The sequence below is a fragment of the Neodiprion fabricii genome, chromosome 7 (genome assembly GCF_021155785.1).
Source record: "Neodiprion fabricii isolate iyNeoFabr1 chromosome 7, iyNeoFabr1.1, whole genome shotgun sequence".
Classification (NCBI taxonomy): Eukaryota; Metazoa; Arthropoda; class Insecta; order Hymenoptera; family Diprionidae; genus Neodiprion; species Neodiprion fabricii.
In genome coordinates this window covers 453,743-473,592 of record NC_060245.1, presented here as the reverse complement: position 1 = coordinate 473,592, position 19,850 = coordinate 453,743, and the positions used below count along the sequence as shown (strand labels likewise).

The following is a 19,850-nucleotide window of genomic DNA, read 5'->3' as shown; positions in this document are numbered from 1 at the left end:
TTCTTATCATACTATGAACTGTCTAAGATGATAGGATACTTATGCTTTGTATTAAACAGCATTTTGTTACCAATTATTCGTGTTATTAGTTTTCAGTATCAAATAATTTGTTGGTGTAAGCATAACCAGTTCTAGAAGTAAGATGTTGGCAACAAGGGGAGAGCACCCAACAACTTTTTTGTTGAATTTGCAATGGCAAGTGTTATGGCAGAAGTTTATTCATACAGAAATCGAGATATTCGGTCTTGAACTTGGTACAATTTTAACGTTTCGTTTTTAGTAATCTAAGAATGAATAGCACCATAGAGATGCACTCGACTGTGGGCTTCCAGTTTATCATCCACCAAACATTGTTTAAATGATAAACATTGAGTATAGATCAATCGGGCAGTATCAGACCACAGGAAACAATGGATCTACAGGAGAAAGATTGCCAAACCGGACGAGGGCCACCTCATCACCAATTCCACAATGATTATCAGTCGGATCCCCATGCTTCACCTTGTTAGTATACTGTCATATTAGACATTGTCTGTAAATTTGTTTTCAGCAATTAATGCAGTGTTATGTATCTTATTTTCACCTATGTCCTCACAGTGACCCGTACTCTTCGATCGCAGCAATTAATTGCAAATAAGCCTATGCTCCGCATTGCTGTTTACTTAATGTCAGGAGTGATTCTTACTATGGAAGTGGAACATACAGCTACCACCCAAGATATCATTGCTATAATTCAATCTGAGAAGGAATTGGGACTGGGAAGAATATCCTCACCTCTGGGACAGCCGGTCTTTGCACTTTGGCTTTGCTCCCAACAATTGGAAGTACAACTCGGGCCAACGCATAAGCCCCTGGAGCTGGGAGCTAGATGGCCTCGCTTGCTAGCCAAGTATGGAAGCGATGAAATTAGAGATGAAGAGCAGCCAGTTCTGTACTATCGTAGAAATATTTTTCTCGCTCGAAGCGACGAGGAGCAAGTCAAGGAGGCAAAGACTTTGGAACTGCTTTACGCTGAAGCCAGACATAATGTCTTGGAAGGTAAACCCCTTCAATCCGAGAGTGAATAAAGTTTGATATATACGATATATGCATGAAACTAAATGGAGATCAAAATTCTATAAAAATACGTCTACTGCAGGTAGATATCCGTGCGAGGGCCAGGCAAGATACGCGAGTCTTGGGGCGCTTCAAGCACGCATAGAACTCGGACCTTACAACTCACAGATTCACACTCTGGCATACTTTCGCCGCCATAAAGGCAGATTTTTACCACATCACTTCACGTCTCCAACTCTTTTATTAGGATTGGGTCTTGGCTTGGGTCTGGTAGGGGGGAAAGGGGCTCCGGAAGTACGTCTACTCGATCAGTATAAACGTATACCACCGCACACAGGAACCAACGCCCATCCGCGAAAGCTGATAAGGAAATACTTGGAATTCTGTTGGGGACTTCCCTGCTATGGCGCGACCTTCTTCCACGGACAAATAGAGCGACCGGTTAGAGGCCTGGCATCGTGGATCACGCATCGGGATTTAAAAGTTCTTGTTGCTATTAATGCCCTCGGTGTCTACATAGTGGACGACGCACAGTGCGTATGTAAATAGAAGATACAATTTACTGTACATACGTGATAAAGTTTCGATCCTAATATGATTAAATAACATGTAGAAAAATAAAGAAACAATACGACACTTGGTCACCAATTGAGCATAAACAAGATAGAGCACAACAATAATCTAATTACGATCATTACTCAACGTTTCAGAGTCTATTGCTGGGACTGAAGTACTCTGAACTTAGTTGGGAGATGGCAAAACCTTCCGACGAGAGGAATCCCGACTGTCTGCCTTGTCTTTTTCTCCAATTTCCTGTGCGAGAGAATGGTGCACATGTATTTAAAATTCTACAAGTATTCTCAAGACAGGTACGAAACTATCTCGTTTAGGCCATTGCCACCTATTTCTATTCCTTGTACACTTCAATTTCTCATTACACGCAAACGATATTTTGAATGATCCGCTCTTGCTGACTTATTGTTTGCAGGCAGTTATGATGGATACCCTGATATCTGGGTTTGTAGAAGAAGGCAGAAAATGCAACACTCGCTGCGATATGGCAGGTGTTAGTCGATCCTCTGACATTACTATCACAACGAATGCCAATTGTTTTACCAACAAACTCAGCAAATTCACCCTGGCAACATTCGATGACCAAGGTAATATATCAATACAAAGTAGCTCCAATGGTTGTAACTGCAGCAGTTATCAAGATGTATTTTCCAAAACTTATCGCACATGTGAAAAGTTCAGCACTGAATATTTTTAGGGCGTTGCATCGGCCAAATGGGTTCCTGGTCTTTTCAATGAAGCTGTGTTAGATGCTGGTGATGCCTTAAGTATGAAATGCAGCAACAGTTCACCTCGTCACGTGTGAGAATTTATTGATAGACTAAGTTTGGCAACTGACATTATGTTTGTAAGTAGACATTTTCCTTTGATATTATCATGACAAGCAGCAACAAGCATACATAACTGCGGTATATACGCACAGTCACTGGATATTGTAAATTAGGAAAATAGTATGCTTGCAGAAAAATCAGGAGTGACGAAAAACTTCAATTTCAAAGGGAATTGCTTCCGAGAGTCTTACATCAGGCTGGAATGAGATGTGTACTATACCTGCACTGGACACCAGCGACGTTTGATGTAAATTTGTTTACAGCCAGCCAAAGGAGAGCCATCGTATGGCAAGCAAATTACGTTTTATTTAGAAAGAGCGATAGATGGCAGATAAACGAGGATCCCTTTGTAGATTGACTAGTAGCGTTCGATATCGATCCGTAGCTAATTCTCGGTATCGGTTCAATTGCATTTCGACCGTGTGCAGATTGAAAATAGCATCGTTCATTTCACTCTGAAACGATTCTTCATCCTCTCGGGATAACTCTCGTTCCTGTTTGACATGGAAAGGAATCATTTCATACTATGTATAAGGCTCAGTAAAGAGTATATGATCATGGCACATGTCATTAACCGCTTCAATTACGTATGTGTCTCTACCACTCAAAATTATTTTTTCACATCACTTTTCTCAATATCATTTTATTGCATACCTGGGCATGACGAGCCTGCTTTTGCATTAATTCCTCTTTACTTTTCTCGAATGTTTCCAATATGCAATTGGCCCGATCAATCAGTTTTTGTTTAAAGTCCGTCAAGCATTGCTCTTGCACTTGAAGTGCTTCAGTCCTGCTCAGATATACAGGATTACCAAGGCTAGCCAGATATGGGCCCAAGTAGTCCATTTCTCTAACAACTTCGCGCTTACTTTGGGCTCTGAGTATTTCTTCCTGTAGAGAAATGTACAAAAGAAAATTAAGTTAATTTGTAAGTTTCACTAATTTGCATCTACTTATTGTAAGTTAACTAAAACCTCAGATTGTTACTTCTTCTGTGTTTGTTGATTGTTCTGTCACACATCTTAACGTTATTGAATGAAACACTTGCATTCGACTGCTTGCTCAGAGCACCCTTCAGGATTGAAATGTAAAAAAAAAGAAATAGTGCTTCGCCCTTTACGTTTAACACGACTTGAAATAAATTAGGTCTTGAGCAGATGAGGACTTTTTTAACTTATGGACTTATCTTTTTCTTCCTGATATAACGAAATTTACGTTTTTTCTTACCCTGGCAAACATTCCAGCCTTGGCCTCGTCATTTCTATTTCTGTCAAACAATGATACTGACAAGCTGGGCAGGGAATACTCGAACGAACGTCCCTTTAAAAATGCTTTCACTTCATCCTCAGCAATTGCGATCAATGTCCTACATACCTCTTCTTCCTTCAGTTGCTTCTCCAGTTCGTAATAGAGCATCAACGATTTTTCTGGAGGTGCCATTGGGTCCGGCTGCAACCAGAACATTGGCAAATATTAGTAGATTAAAACGAAGAGTAAGTACAACACTTTTTGTCAATAAGAGTAAAAGACTTCAAGTACTGAACGTTATATCCACTTGTCATATCAGGATTGAAAGTGAGCCGTTCCCCTCTGTCCGATGGAAGTGGCTTTACAAACGTCCGAGTAGCTCTGGTACCCTTGCCACTTTCGTAATGATATTTCAGCCTTATTTCGTTATCGCCTACTGCAAATTCGCGAATGCAAACGTCTTTGCTAGCGGGTATAGATTCGTTTCTCTGATATTTCTCAGTTATTTTCTGTAAAATCATATTGTTGTGTATTCAGTTATACTGCGCAAGTTGCACTGTATCCCCCTCCCTTCTTTAATAATGTTCTCTACCCAAACAATCCGTGAATATTCTTCAATTAACGAAGTAGTCTTCTCCGAGGTGTACTGAACGTATCTGGAATTTCAGTTTTCTAACTAGAAGAAGGACAAAACAGCGATTGTACGATCTAAAATTCTTAGATGTTGAGCAAAAATTACCGATAATAGAGGCGATCTTTGCGATTAACAAAATGTTGGACAAGATATGACGGGTGTATTTCAATGCGAGTTAGTCCATCCAAACGAACGATATCGTAAAAGTCCAACGAAGTTTCCGAATCCTCCACAGCATCGCTCAGGAAATATCGATGCTCTGTACAAATATTTACTTCCTATACCTATTAATATATATATATTTTCTTGACGATATATCAACACTATATATTCACCTTTGCACGCATCTGGACGTCCTCTCTTGTAATAATCAATTACCGATTCGGTGTCTAAATTCTTCACCGTTTTCACTCGGTAATCAGTTCGATTAGCAAACGTTTCATAGATAGTCGTAGGGATCATATATTCGTAATCCTCGAACAATGTAATCTTTTGAATCAAGCCGTCCCTCTGAACATAAGGAGCGTACAGTTCTACTTTGGCTTTCTTGTAAAATATTGTTTTACTTCCACCTGGATAGCGTCTCTCAAAGGCTACAGCAACATTAATATAAAAAAAAAGCAGTTCATCCAATCATACCAGGTGTTTTTAGCACATGCAAATTATAGTGGTCAGGATGAACATACCGACGCTAGATAATGAAATTTTTTCCACCCAAGAGGCAGGCATGTCCAAGTGTTTGTCCATCTGAATATTGAGATCCCGTTCGGCGTCCTCTTCTTCTACTCCTCGTGTCGTCCAAGGCTCTCCGGGAAGTAGATGCTCCCACAACTTGGGTTTGGTCAGATCCCAGTCGATAGACGCACATCCATCAGTGCAGATTTGCATGTTTACCCAATAATTCTGATCGTTCCAAATGCTTTCCACGCCCAGGTACAGATTACTGGTTTTATTGTCGGCACAATAATAATATTCCCCCAACGTAGACTCGATGAAAATGGGTTCCAGTATTTCATCCTTGCGTCCACTATTTTCTACGGGTAAAATGACCACCCACGAGTGTATTCTGTATCCCCAATATTTGTCCGGCGGTGGACACTCAAGTTCCTGTGAAATAACAATTATACGTTATAACATGCTTTACATATATAATTAATTTGTCAAGAATGACTGATGTGCTCGTATGCTGTATCGTACTTGAATCATCTTATCACGTTCTTCTTCTTGACGTTTCAAGTCATCTTCCAGCTTCTTACGTTCTCTTGCCTCCATTTCCAATAAAAACTTACTCCTGATGTCGGGAGGTGGTTTCAAGCGATATCTTTGAGTTTCCTCAGATGCGACTTCATGCTTTGGCTCTTCTGGTTTCTGTAGGTATGGGCATACCTTACGGGTGCAATTGTAACTAACCTGTTCCCTGCTCGCATAGCCACTTACAACATAGGCGTTGTAGCCTTGACCTAACAGAAGACTGGTCAGCATGGTAGAAAATTCAAAGCTGTTTCCCTTTTGTCTGCGAAGAACCCATGTCGGAGAACACAGGCGATCCGGCTGAAAATTTTAACAGTTGTCCATCGAATGTCTCGAAACATGTCGACATCATCTTTCAACAAGTTTGAATTTTTGATATCTGCATTTTCACTGATTATTCCATACATAAACGATCACACAGTGCAAAATGAATTCCGAACCCTATATTAAAACACTAGAACTATCGAGATAAAATGTAACATGAAGTAGGAATTTTAAAATGAAATTGTAAAACCAGTCATTTTGACTGGTCTGGTAGTTCCAGTGTTAACGTTAAAACATTCATTACGATAATTAACAATTTATCGTGCTCGTTAATTTACAATGTTGGCGAACAGTTATTTGGAATCGAAACTCGATACAAATTAGAGTAATTTGAATTTCCGGATATGTGTGAAGTGTGGTGAGATTGCTCATTTGTTTCCCAACTGAATTAGCAGGAAAAGAATACGAGATCTCCTGCTTGAGTCTCACGTATCACAACTATCGGTTGCACGTCGCGTCGGATGTAATTCTTACGTTCGGTTTGCCGTACAATACAGCTATATAGGCTGATTAAACAGGGAGGTACGAAATTTGACGATTTGCTTCTTATATACAAGCTATACAGTTTGAAATTTCTAAGCTCCAGCCAGTCGCACTTATTATTGTGAGTCGGAGATTGATTGTGAATATCGCGGAGGCACGAACTATATAGCTAATAAAAAAGGATCGGATATCGTTAATGTCACATAGTTCGCAATTAATTTGCAAGTGGGGAATGTAGCTTTTATCACATGATTAAGTGAAATCTCGGGAAGAAGGATAATGATCAATTTTTCGCATCGTCTCCTTCGAAACAATTTCGAATCGGCCCTTATAAAAGTGACGCGTTTGCAATTAATTGATGGGTGAAATTTTTCGAGTGGGCAGTGTCAGTGGCAGTGGCAAGATTATATGTTTGCAACTGTGAAAAGTGCGTGGTCGCCGATGTTGTGTGGGATTAATTGACTCAAGATATATCTTTCGTCAACGAAGGATTACTTTGACATGAGAACGGCGAAGAATGATAAACTCTGCATAAATTTTCTGCCAAATGTAAGTGATTTTATTACAGCAATCTGATAGAGTTGGCGATGGGTTACGTAATAAGGGTACGCAATACGATCGGAAGGTTGCAGTAGCAGATGAAATTCATCCATTGTATCTGTAGGCATAGGTATAGTTCTACAATTTGAAATACAAATCGAACCAGACTGTGGCGGTGTTCAAACCGTTCGAACGTGACGTCGCCCGTAACACGTCAATTATCCGCCTGCTTGTAACTACCTTCACAGTACGCCGGTGTGTGCTCTACATTATCGTCATAATAGTCTGGCATACCGACGTCGACGCTTTATCGTCTATTCCAAGTTTTTAGAGAAGCTGATAGAACGATCCGAGTTACCTACTATCAACAGTATTTTCTAGCCTCAGGCTGACTCGCTTTATCGATATGTAACTTAAAGGCATTCAATCGACGATGGAAGACATGGCGTCTGTAACATGGGTATTCTTTTCTAGTAAGCCAAGGGTCGCGGTGGGCAGGGATGTAAGGATGCCGTCCCAAATTTACCGTTGCTCTCACAGGATTACAATGTCAATTGAGTCTGTAACGGTAAGAAATTTTTCTACCTCGAAATCAGCCTCGCGATGCTCGCGGTCAGTTGGCTGCGCGAAGCTTCGAAAGACTCCGTTTAGATGGCTATCTATATCTGTATTGAGGAAATTCTTCGTGTTGCAACCAATTGAATTGTACTGAAATTGATACCGACACCGAAGATGAAATTAAATCAAGGAACCGATGTGTCGCTTTTATAATTTTTGCCAGGAATAAGTAAGGAAAAATTGGGATTTGAATTTGGAAAACTCGATGTGCAATGGAGACCTTTTTCCGCAACGGCTATGATTTCGGGTGAGAATTTTCGCAATATAATACGATTTACTTGTTTACACCTATCATGCGATCCAAGGAACACGTATTTATCCACGATTTTTATAAAACGTTCTATAAACGGTACGTCCCTGTAACGCGAACTTGTAAAAATCTTCTTCTAATGCCAACCGTAGAAAAATCAAGAAAAACGCGTGACTTATAAGGTGTTCGTTCAAAGGTGTTGCTTCGGCCTCCCTCGTTCCTGCCAAATCTTGCATACGGATCTTAAAAATCGATGCTAGCGATCGTTACTTATGCGGTCTTTTGTTTATTGTACCTCTGAAAAAGTAAAACATAAACATTTTTTGCGCATTTGTTGCAATAAACCACTATCTAACACGCACCTCGCGACTCTCAAATATGTACATATTGCAACAGCTCTCCGTACATAGTGTATACAACGCTGCGTATAGGGTACCGTACTGCAAAGCTGCAGGTATGAAACAAGCATCCCTTATTTTAGAAAGTACGGCCAAGCTTACGATTTGAGGAAGGTATACGTTTCTTGGCTAAGAAGGGTGTACCTGCCTACATGTATACGTAGGTACCGCTTCGTCACACCACTATAAACCTACCTAAGGCTGACGATGAGAATTAGTGGGTGGTTGAAACACCTCCTCCCTTACCCCCCCGCCGGGGCCCCTTTTCCGCGCCGCTGCCAAACCCAGCTCCCTCAGTTCTTCATACCAAACCGCCCGGACCTTCGCCACCCCCGCTTTCTCCTCGCGCCAACTTCTCTCGGGGTGTGGGTGACCAGCGGCGTGGACGACGTGGACGAGATACCGCCGCGGTGCGGCAGCTGCACCCGGTGGTTCTCAACTTACTTTATCGTTACTATTTTTTTTCTTAATCTCAAGCGCGTAGTTGTATAATTATCGAATGAGCATCCGGTACGTAGAGGGGGGGATCGATTGAATATTGAAATCGAATACCCACGGACTATCTGTCTTAATTATGTCACTCTGGCTGCCGAACAAATTTTTTGCTAATACGAACAGTTTGGTTTCGTCACCTCACAACGTTAAATTCGAAGAGTATAATTAAATTATTGTCACTCTTGAGCCACTGGTGAGAGCCCGGACCACCGAACGCGCCTCGCGCATGGTGCAGCGAGTGTAAGTCCACCATCCGTGCGGACAAGATACCTTCGAGACTGTAGGTTTAAGAATATGAACGAAACTATACTATTACGATTATGCGTGTCAATTATTTATCGATACGTATCAACTTTGAAACTATTTGCTGATTCACGATCGCGGCTCGATTGACGCGACATTTTTTGAATTATACGCGTTCGTTAGGTTAGGTCATGCAACATGATTGATAACTGGAACGTGCGTCCTGTTAACGACACCACCCGCGTCCGTGAAGTACAGCCATACTTAGATATGAAGGAGTGCATGATCCACGGTGAAGTCTACATCAGCAGAACAATCTCAATCTTTGAAAGTACTCATCTAGTCTATAAGATGTCACCTGTATATATAATGTGCACAACGCACCGTACGCACCGTTGTATATCTACGAGAGAGCAGGTTGAATAAGTCGCGTACGTACAGGTATATCATTGTACGGATGCATTCAGGTGTTTAGAAAACTTGACGAAATCAGCATTCCTGCGATATTCGCTTACCTTACACGTATAAGCATATACACGTAGGTATGTATATGCATGCCTTGATATAAGCATATGCGTATAGATTGCAACTAGTATCTTATGTACACACTTAACGGCTATGCACACACACACACACACACACACACACACACACACACACACACACACACACACACACACACACACACACACACACACACACACACACACACACACATACACACGCAGGCAAACACATAGCCGTCGTACACGTAGCCGATGTACACAGGGCAAAGCTGAAGGCAGGGTTCGCCGAGGGGCAGAGAAGGGAATCCGCGTCCGCGCCGGGGGTGAGAGCCTCTCGCTGATTACGTCGCGGGGATATAGCCGTGTGCCGTATTCCGCAGCGGTGGTGTGTATAGACGTAGGTATATCGGTATGCGTACACGTATACGTGTAAGGGGTCGCGGGGGTACGCGAGGATGGCGAGTACCGCGTATCTGCAACGTCTCTCGCCCCGACCTCCTCCTCCTCCTCCTCCTCGTCTCTCGTCCTCCCTGCGGCTCCGACGCCGCGTCGTGGCTAGAAGCGCTAGAAGCTAGGCTAAAACGCGGAGGGTCTAGGACGTCGGCCAGAGCAGCAAGGATATACGCCATACCCTGCACCACCGGCGGTGCCCCCCAGGGGGTTAGTCAGGGGTGGTATATTGACGGCCGGCGTCGCGAGGGCGCCTATATTTAGTGCCGGAGAAACGACGTGTTTCCAGAAACGTCCCTCGATCCCGGATGTTCTATATACCTATCGTACGTATATGGGTAACCCGAAACTCGGGAGAACGGACCGTAGAATCGTTTGAGTATCGTTATCTTGTACGATGGATACGATAATCCAGCCTCCTTGCCACGGTATCGAGGTTTTTACCGTCTACGCCCACAACACACCTATGACCTAGCCGTGCTGCTTGATTTTACGTTTGCAGGTGAAAATTATAATGCTCCTTCAGATCGAAACGTGAACGTCGGTATGAGAGATATTGGAGTGGTCATTTGCTAACCCCTGCAGGACCGGAAGCTGATATGTCGGCTCGGAAGTGGTGTAATCTTTTTCACCATCCAACCCAATGACATTGACAGCAAAGTTCTAGTACTTCGGAGTAAAAAGTCGAAAGAAGAGTCGCGGCCCTGCGAGCATTGATATTTAATAGGTCACCGCAATTACACTTTCGCTCAATTTTTCTCAGTACCTGCACGAAACAATAACAAAAAAAGAGCTTGTTTGCTACGTCGCAAATTAAAGTTTGTCTCGATTTTCATAATTGTGACTCATTTATAGAAATTCTCTGAACATGGACGATGAAGGAGGAGTAAATAAAATTCCGAAACTTTGTTGATTTAAAGAATTTTCGTTTTCGTGGATTACGATAATGCGTGACGAAGCGGAGACGCTCATTGTCTTGGCATTCGCGTTAAGCTGGGATTAACGGTACAACAGATTACCGTAAACTTGTGTTATAAGTAATAAATCGCGTCGAACAAAAGGTGCCCATCGAAGGTAAGGGAGGTGATTTAGTTATTAGGTGTCGTAAAAACGGGCATGCTTCGGGGAAGGTTGGATAAGCTGCGACTGGCCGAGATCCAAGTGTCGTATAATCGCGGCTGCGAAACGACTCAACTGCACACTTTCAATCCATCGCAGGACATTCGTTGCAATTACTGCAAAGGATAATGCGCATACCTACTTGTACCCTCGTCAACCCTGCACGTAGGCGCGGATCTCGCTTTATGACGGTACACATACATGTGTACGAACTTATTACACCTTACTCTACGCGTTGACTTGCCAAATGGTGTAAAATTCTCGGTAGGCAGGTGGAAGTACCGCATTATTTACCGTTTCAAGTAAATATCTATAGCATGGTATACGTCACATACTATACAAACTATATACACATATAATGTATACAATACGCATAATTTCGGGTTCGCCGGTGCAACCCTGTAGCCGGCTGCAGAGTTCGGGAAAATCCAGAGGGCGGAGGGGAAATTGCGACGTTGCCCAGGTATATGCATTAGCCCGGGCTCGTCGCCGTGTGTGTGTTTCACGCGCGCACACAGAGACGCACGCACACAAAAGAGGCGTGTACACGTACAAGGTAACGCGTTTTCCTTTATCCGGTCGCGGAGGGTCGTGCGGGTCGAAAAGAGAACCGCGTAGTCAATTCCTAGAAGGCCCTTATCCTAACTCTCGGCTGCAGAGCCAGGGCCCCGAGCCAAAATTCGGGACTCGTAGGCGTGGTAGGATCCGGACCCGACCCGAACCGGGGCCCCTTCCATCCAGGCTCCGGAACAAGAGTCCTTAAAGCCGCGGGGAATTTTCGCCTACCAAGAAATTAAGGCCAGCAGTAAACCGATCGCGTCGTGCCGTACCGCGCTAACTTTCCTACCTCCGACATTGCCATGTCATATTTCAAGTGCTCGAGAGATCACGGGGGAAAAAAGAAAAGAAAAAGTGAAAGTAAAAACCCTTGGTACTGCGGTATATTGACGTAAGCAGGTCTCTTTAAGACGCCTTGTTACTGCATTATTGTTCGTTGTACATGCACAGAAGAATTAAGCTTCTCGACACATAAGCGAAAGTATGTGCGATGCAGAGGGGAGGTAGGGTTGGAACGCGTAGTACCGTAACCTAGTACTTCATGCACTTGGAAGTTAGAAGTTGGCACTTTGCGAAGTTGCAGCCTCTGACGGAGGTAATGCAACGTAATGGGAGCGTCGGAGTCGTATGAATGAGCGTCGCGCAACAAGTTGCCACTAAAAACTCTCGAGTCCGCTTCAGTCGTGTTCTGTTCGTTACACGTCTATATGTGCCGGGTTTCCTTCCCTGTACCAGCCGTTATACACCCTCTGGCTTTTAAAGTCTCCTTTTTAAAGCTGATCTTTCATAACATTCGGTGCGGTTGACGCTACCCCCTGCGCCACGGTCTCATTCCTCCTTCTATACATACGTTATACATAGGCACACATTATACTCATATACTCGTATGTAGGTGTAATACATATAAGGCTGCATAAGCGCAATATCTCTATGCATACTAAATCTGTCCTTAAGAAGGTTGAAATCGAATTTCGATCGTCTCATTCTCCTGATTGTTTCGAAATAATTGAAAAACAATTGTGATTTTTTTTCCATCCATATTTACCCGCCCCTAGAAAGTCTTACTTTTTCCTGCAAGAGAAGCATTGATTTATCGAGGGTTTTAATCAAAATTACGTACCAGTTCCAAAAAAAAACCGTAAAATTTTTTCTGAAAACAGCAAAATGAAGGTGAATTTGTTCCGTTTAAAACGATACGTTGGAAATTTGGCTATCCCTATTTTTCACTCCGCTACCTAGTTTTTCGTGTGGCAAGAAATTCCGACTAGTGAATTTAAACTTTTGAGCGGCCAAGAAACTCAAAGTGGGCTTGATTTTAAATAAAAAGGAAATTGTTCGCTGAAGATAATAAATAGACATTCAAAATTTCAATCACCTCATCTTCCTTCTTAGTATTTGGGAAACCGCTGGGAAAAGATTTTGGAAATGTCGAAAAACGTCATTTAAATTTAATTATTTGCATTGTTTTGAAATTTTTTATTTTTTTCGTAAGACGAATTTGGATGATGGAGCTTTTTTTTAGAATAAGCGAAATCTGAATGTTGAGATAGTTTTACATACAGTACAAAAAATAATTCACATTAAAAATTACATTTTACTGCAAAACTATTTTACCCTCTACACAAAGTGAACATCTGCGTGCGAAATATTACAAGTTGAAAAAATCCATTTGTACCTCTTTAACGATAGTAAATATTTTCGAATCAGGGAATTTTTTTCTATGTTCCTCAATCGCTTGCAAAATATACTGCTTTTGTGTTTCATCACATGTGTCAGGATATTATTATAATTTGTTAACAGACCAACAGCTCTCTCTGTCGCATCGTTCGCAACTTTTAATTTTCTGACGATTTCCAAACCTTCTTGGAAACTCCTATTTTTGAGTCAAAGAGATGGGTAAATTGTTATAAACGATTCATCGATTCCAAATCGGAAAAAACATTACGAGTTTGCGATGTTACAATACGATCCGTCTCTTTATCACGGAAATTACCAACGTCTTTGGTCTTCATTTGAATGTCTATTTATTACTTTCAGGGCGGAATTTTCTTTTTGTTTAAAGCCAATCCCATTGAGTTCCTTGACCGCTCTAAAGTTTGAGTTCACTAGTTGGAATTTCACGCCGCGCTAAAAGCTAGATAGCGGAGTCAAAAATAGAGATAGCCAAGTTTGCAAAGCGGCATTTCAAAGGGGACACATTCACCTTTATTTTGCTGTTTTAGACAAATTTTCACGCTTCTTTTTGGACTTGGTACGCAATTTTGATTAAAACCCTGGAAAAATGAATACTTTTTTTATGGGAAAAAGTAAGACTTTCTAGGGATGGATAAATATGGATGGGGAAAAAAATTTACAAATGTTTTTTAATTATTTAGAATCAATGGGGTGAGACCATCGAAATTCGATTACACCCTTATTAAGGACAGATTTAATGTATACTATACATACGACGACTGCCATTACCTATTTCTATACTCTGAATCTGTTTCTTATGTACATCGAATGCGGTTCGTCATTGCGAACGAGCGCTCAATTAATTTTGATCGTATATCGGGAAATGATTATCGGTTTCAATTCAAATTGCCTTGATCGGTCAAAGGTTACAATTTGAAGGAACCCTGTTATAACGCACTTCAAATTTTCAAATGAAACGGTCAGAATTTTCAAGGGGGTGAATACGCTACGCACGCATATACACATATACTACATATTTGTATACGTATTGTCCGAGGTTGACCTCTTGAACCGACTTGTCATCACTCTGTTCTCAGCGCATAACGTCGATCGTTTCTGAGTCATTTCTACAATAGTGTTGAACAATTGGGACGGAGGAGGAGGGATTTATTATACTTCAAATAGTGACTCGGAGCTCTTATCTCTTGTGTTTCCCATCTCTCTTTTGGCTTAACAAGCTCGACCGTCCGGAAATTCGGAATAAAATTTGCGTGACCTTTGGAGTCGAAGAGTTTCTGTAGAGCTTCATACACCTCGAGCGGGGGCAGAGCGCACGGCCGGATGTTGGCCGTGTTATTCAGTAAGCGGTAAAAGGCCAGACCTGGGTCTCGAATTACGCGGCTTCGACATATCCGGCATATAGGGAAGAAATTCAACGGTCGCGCGGTAATCGACGACGATTCCGGTCTTATCGGGTCGCATTGCATTTATTCATTAAATTATACATATTTCACGGATGTTGAGAATGCGAATCGCGGCAAAGGAACAGAAAACTCTGTGAAACGGCACCAGAGTCATGTGCCGAGAGCGGGAAAGTGATGGGGAACGGTAGAGGAGAGAGCGAGAGGGAGATAGAGGATAAAGGTACACAGGAATATAGGAATGTAGGAATATAGGACACGAACGGTCGAAGGTGAACCGGTGAATAGATACGGGCATGTGTAGCAATTCGAAATCGACTCGTGAGGCATTCGGTATAAAAGAGAAAAGAGCATCTTCGCATCAGGTCGACGTTATACCGGAACTAACGAACAGTGGTAATTGGTCCGGTAAGAAGAGGCTCGGCAACTAGATCGAGCCTTCATCTCGTTTGTTAAATAAGATCCGAGCGACAATTCCGAGGCCCTCTAGAAAGGGGGCGCCGACGCAGTAATGCCCCGATCGACACGGCCCACGGGGTGGTTTCAGGCTGACGGTAAATTCTTTTCCACCACCCCGTATACGTGCAGGGATATACATCCGTGTGCGCGAGCTCGGCGTGTACCGCGTAAAATACAACGAAGGCAGAGGTTCGCGATGGGCCTGCTGGATACATAAGGGAGCTCTTTATGTGGCACATAGGCGCTGCTGCCTGGCGTTCACTCGGCGTGTGACGCTCAAATTACCTTCGCTACCCCTCTGCCCCTTCGCCTACCCCCCTTAGTTCACCCTGCGTCGGCTCTTCGCCGTCCCGCGTTTCACCCTTTTCCGACGACCGATGTTATACGCGAACGAAGGACGGAAGGAAGGAAGGAACGAAGGAACGAACGAACGAACGAACAGACCGACGGACCGACGAAGGAACGGGACGACCGAACGGAAGGACGAACGGAACGACCGCGCACCCCCTCACCCTTCAGCCCTCTTCGCTGCCCCGTGAACCAACTATCTATGTACGTGTACACGAATACCGATGTATACCTACCTGCGGATGACTGTGTGCATGTAAGCGACCGCGCGGGCGCGAGTTGCGAAGAGAGAGAGAAAGTGCAAGTGTGAGAGAGCGAGAGAGAGACGACGGATCTCTCTGCCTCTGCAACGCGGGCAGCGGCAGACAGGCACCGCGGGTCACCGCCTTTCCGTCCCCCGGCCGCCCCCTCGCACCGCCCTTGTTATTAGTCGACGGTACACACACACGCACACACACACACACACCCATGTATAGATGTGCCCACCCTAAATTCACTCGGTCGCGTTGGAACGCGCACAAATTTTGCCCCGAGGTGAGAGAAGCAGCGTCTCCTCTCGCTAGCTCTACACTCGCGCGATATTCTCTTCAACTATATTCCCTATTTGCGCCTCGAGTGTATATATAGGTAGGTATAATGTACCATACATACGTTGCCTTGGATCAAACTCGGTGTTTTTTCATGCCTTGTATGTACGCGGCGTAGGGCAGAGTGGGTCTAAGCGAACCTCTCTCTCTCTCTCTCTCTCTCTCTCTCTCTCTCTCTCTCTCTCTCTATTGGATAAAAAGTGAGGGGTTAGCTAAAGGGGAACCACTTACGGAAGAAGGTGAAATTGATAATTGATAGCGTAAACACAGTACACCGATTAGATGGCAATCTAACTGTGAACGTTTAAATCGACGCAAACGATTGGAGAACTACTGTACTTTGCCGTGATTTTGTTAAGGTGGCTGCTTAGATCCGCTCTTTCTCATCACGCGTCGACGCGCATACGCGGTACCGATAAATACAACGTATGACCCGCATATAGTGTTAATACATGTATTATGTAGGTACGGACGTACACGTAAATGTACGTAGATACGTAGGTACATACTTATAACGCGTATTTACGATCCCTGCAATTCATATACTATACGACTATAGATAGATAAAGTGTGTATATGTACAATGAGGGGGAGCATGGGCGTCGAGACCGCGTGTCGTTGCGTTGATTACTTGATGGCGAGGTCGCGGGTCTTCTCGCGAGACGGACGGGAAGGTCGCTCCCCTCTACCCTCCGTCCTCACCTCGACGCAGTTTTTGCCCGATCGCCGTCCACCTCGCAATTTGGTCGCGCGACTCCGTCGTGCGCGCAAGTCGAATTTAAACCGCCTCACCGCGGCCTCGCGCGAATCCGATCACACAAATAAGTCTATGCCATAGGTACGTAAGGTGCGTACGTACAACGCAAGTATGCGTGTGCGCGCGTGTGCGTATAAACGCAGGAGCAGCCGCCAATAAACGCCTCGGCGGCAACCTCGAATCGCCCGCGATATACTATATTCCCTCCGCGGCCGGGAAGACCCTAAGTATGTATGGGCATCCACGGTTGCGTACATGCACGCGTACGTTCGTACGATATTCCCAGGTTGACGGGGGTACCGTACGAAGAAACGAACACGCGGAGAGAACGCGAGCGATCGCGCGCGGTTTAGTTCTCTACGTTGTTCGGCTGGCTCGCGGTGAGTCACGCATCGCGAGCTTCCTGTTGCCAGCCTGCCTGCTTGCCTGCGTGCCCGCCCGCCTGCCTGCCAGCCTGCCAGCCTGTCCGCGACCACCCTTCGTCCTCCCGTCGCCTCCTGGGCCTGTCCTTTTGTCTGACGATCCGTCGGTCCGTCCGATAATCCGCCCGCCGGCTCGTCGTGCCCGTAAGACCGTCGGCTCGTCCGTCACCCGCAGGGTTAAGGGTCTCCTTTTATCTCTGCAAAAGTAAACACGAACCTTCCAAGAGCCGCAAATTCCTACGCATTGCTCCATGGGCGTACCGATACGCGCTTGCACGCACGGTATGCCTAGGAACTACCGTAGCGTACTACGTTGTGTATCACGCCGCCGTGTAACCCATTTCTCGTTTGTCACACAACTATATGCATACTTAGAGATGTCGTATTATCGAGAGGATCGGTGTGTGACTATGGATTGCGAAGAATGTCTTATCGTCCCCTCGTGCTGAGCACACATGCGTCACAATTATACAAATTTCCACCAGGTTATGCGTATCTTATAATCATCGATTGATTCGGGAATTAACCATCTTTTCGTTCGACTACGCATACAGGACAGTCAATCGGCTGATGATGACGCAGGAGGTACGCCGATGCTCAAACCCACGCGGAAAATATTGAATTTCCGTTACAAAATTCAAATTCACGTTTCGCGCCAAGACTCACTGCCACTGTACATCTCTCTCTCTCTCTCTCTCTCTCTCTCTCTCTCTCTCTCTCTCTCTCTCTCTCTCACACACACTCGCTGTCTCTTTCTCTCATTCTCGTCTACACGTTGGGGTTGGTCCGGAGCGCCGACGCACGGATTGTATACAACTGCAGCGCGCGTGTAAAGGAAGTACACCGCGAGTTCACGTAGCCGAAAATAATACACCACTGCTAAGCAGGGCACCATGTGACGTATGCAATTACGATGTACCTATGTACGTACGCACGCATGCGACACGGCCGGACGCGATACAACTTGCGCGTTCCCCTCTCTACCGATTGATTGGAATCGGAGCCTAAGCACCGTACCACACATTATCAATAGATTTCATTTAATAATAGCTTTTCGGCCGTGAACGTGGAGCGGATGATTTGTAGAGCAACAAATTTTTCTCGTGCATAGATATGCATCGGTCAAGAGCGTGTCCCGGTACGGACCAAAGCTCGGCAAACATTCGCCGGGTCGCATAATTAGCTATCGAATGTATCCTGGAGCGTACAATAATGATTATTGCCTGAAATGGCCTGTTGGCTTTAACGACATGTAAGTAAACTCTTGTTTATTACTCCTTTAATGAACACATTTCGACAAAATAATTCGTTCCGGGAAGGACCCCATTCGGGCCGGAAGGTGAATATTAAAATTTTGTTTCAAAAAATTTGACCTGCATTTCCAAGATAACAACCATGTTAATGATTATTCCTTTACATTGTTCTGAATCTACTTTGAATGTCTAATGATAGATCGTATCCATCCGTCCGCGCTGCTTTAGCAATGCTTTATACTCCAGTAAGGATCGAAGGTGTGGTGAACATGGAAAATGAGCGGGAGGATAGAGATGGACGACACTCACCGACTTCAGCATTGCGTACCGAAGCTACATGCTCGGCCCGCCGCACACCCAACTAAGCTTAAAATAGAATTGACCGTTGAATATTGCGCCCTGTACCCGACTACCTACTACCTACTACCTAATATACCTTATCCGTTCATCCTATACCTTAGCGACTTAGAAGCAGTAGGAATACGCGGAACCGTTTACTGCAGCCCCGAAGGACCGCGCGGGTGGGTTTTGACCATGAAAATTTCGTGCGAATGGTATATGTATACATAGAAAGAGAAAGAGAGAGACAGAGAGAGAGAGAGAGAGAGAGAGAGAGAGAGAGAGAGAGAGAGAGGTTGGGGGTGAAGGAAAGAGGAGGTATATGCGGCTATATGCTACGTGGGTAAGACCGTCGGGTCCCTGCGGCCTTTAGAGCCTGCAGGATACATCGCGGCGACGACGGTGCATCATGCGGGTCTCGCGAGTGAACCAAGTGTCGCAGCTGTTGCCGCTGCTTCCCGATCTCACAAAGGCTCTCGCATCTTTGCGCGAGCATATGTACAACGTGCACGTTATACGTTAACGCGTACGTATGTACAGCCACGGTGTTTGATTACGACCGTTTTACAGGGCTCTGCTACCATTTATTTGACCCGCGAAGCACGCGACACGGGTGGCCTTGAAGCGGTCAGAATTCAACACCTTAGGTGTACGTTCTTCGCCGAGTCTAGGTCTCCGGCTCATATACACGTATGTATATACTATATATCGGTTATATATGCAGATATACATGATATAACGTATATGGTATATAATACGTTAAGTAGTACATAATTCGTATGCAGTGGTGGAATGTCGCGTCATCGTCGCCGGATCGCCGGTAAATGTCTCGACGACGTCGCCGACGCTCGCTGCCGTAGCTGCAGCGCGGGCAGAGCCACCGAAGCACGTAATGCCGGGCACACCGAAAGGCGCGCGGAATCGCGAACCCTCGCATCCTGTCTGTCATCCAGGACGGCTGGCTGGGCTGTAGCCCCCCCCCCCCCCTATCTTCCCCCTTACTACCGTGGTTCT

General features: G+C 44.5%; 2 protein-coding genes across 5 annotated transcripts; one reads left to right on the top strand and one right to left on the bottom strand.

The window, feature by feature from the left end:
• Positions 1 to 203: 203 nt before the first annotated feature.
• LOC124186916 (putative FERM domain-containing protein FRMD8P1) lies at positions 204 to 3,652 on the top strand. 3 transcript variants are annotated; one of them, XR_006871744.1, is made up of 7 exons: positions 204 to 504; positions 598 to 1,038; positions 1,139 to 1,593; positions 1,767 to 1,925; positions 2,045 to 2,216; positions 2,327 to 2,476; positions 2,592 to 3,652. XR_006871744.1 is itself a non-coding variant. In XM_046579044.1 (6 exons), the coding sequence occupies exons 1-6, from the start codon at positions 411 to 413 to the stop codon at positions 2,365 to 2,367; spliced, it is 1,362 nt and encodes a 453-aa protein (XP_046435000.1). In that variant the 5' UTR covers positions 204 to 410; the 3' UTR covers positions 2,368 to 3,652. The 3 variants fall into 3 exon arrangements, 1 of the variants encoding a protein (XP_046435000.1); XR_006871743.1 differs by having other exon boundaries at positions 2,581 to 3,652; XM_046579044.1 differs by having other exon boundaries at positions 2,327 to 3,652.
• On the bottom strand, positions 2,425 to 18,824 carry LOC124186912 (dynein regulatory complex subunit 7-like). 2 transcript variants are annotated; one of them, XM_046579032.1, is made up of 10 exons: positions 18,807 to 18,824; positions 5,539 to 5,892; positions 5,028 to 5,448; positions 4,677 to 4,934; positions 4,447 to 4,615; positions 4,300 to 4,363; positions 4,004 to 4,216; positions 3,687 to 3,908; positions 3,114 to 3,350; positions 2,425 to 2,953 (listed from the first exon to the last, which is right to left on the bottom strand). In XM_046579032.1, exons 1-10 carry the CDS (start codon positions 18,816 to 18,818, stop codon positions 2,768 to 2,770), a joined length of 2,136 nt encoding a protein of 711 aa, XP_046434988.1. In that variant the 5' UTR covers positions 18,819 to 18,824; the 3' UTR covers positions 2,425 to 2,767. The 2 variants fall into 2 exon arrangements, with proteins under 2 accessions (XP_046434988.1, XP_046434990.1); XM_046579034.1 differs by lacking the exon at positions 18,807 to 18,824 and adding an exon at positions 15,715 to 15,860.
• Between the last annotated feature and the right edge of the window lie 1,026 nt (positions 18,825 to 19,850).

What these genes read in the sequence shown, in the direction of transcription:
- LOC124186912 (XM_046579032.1), bottom strand. An exon ending in ATATGACAAGTGGATATAAC is followed by an intron (nt 3,909 to 4,003) that starts GTTCAGTACTTG and finishes TTCTGGTTGCAG; the next exon opens with CCGGACCCAATGGCACCTCC. An exon ending in AGCAGGCTCGTCATGCCCAG is followed by an intron (nt 2,954 to 3,113) that starts GTATGCAATAAA and finishes CATGTCAAACAG; the next exon opens with GAACGAGAGTTATCCCGAGA.
- LOC124186916 (XM_046579044.1), top strand. Translation starts at nt 411, where the DNA reads ATGGATCTACAGGAGAAAGATTGCCAAACCGGACGAGGGCCACCTCAT. An exon ending in GGATCCCCATGCTTCACCTT is followed by an intron (nt 505 to 597) that starts GTTAGTATACTG and finishes ATGTCCTCACAG; the next exon opens with TGACCCGTACTCTTCGATCG. An exon ending in TACAAGTATTCTCAAGACAG is followed by an intron (nt 1,926 to 2,044) that starts GTACGAAACTAT and finishes TATTGTTTGCAG; the next exon opens with GCAGTTATGATGGATACCCT.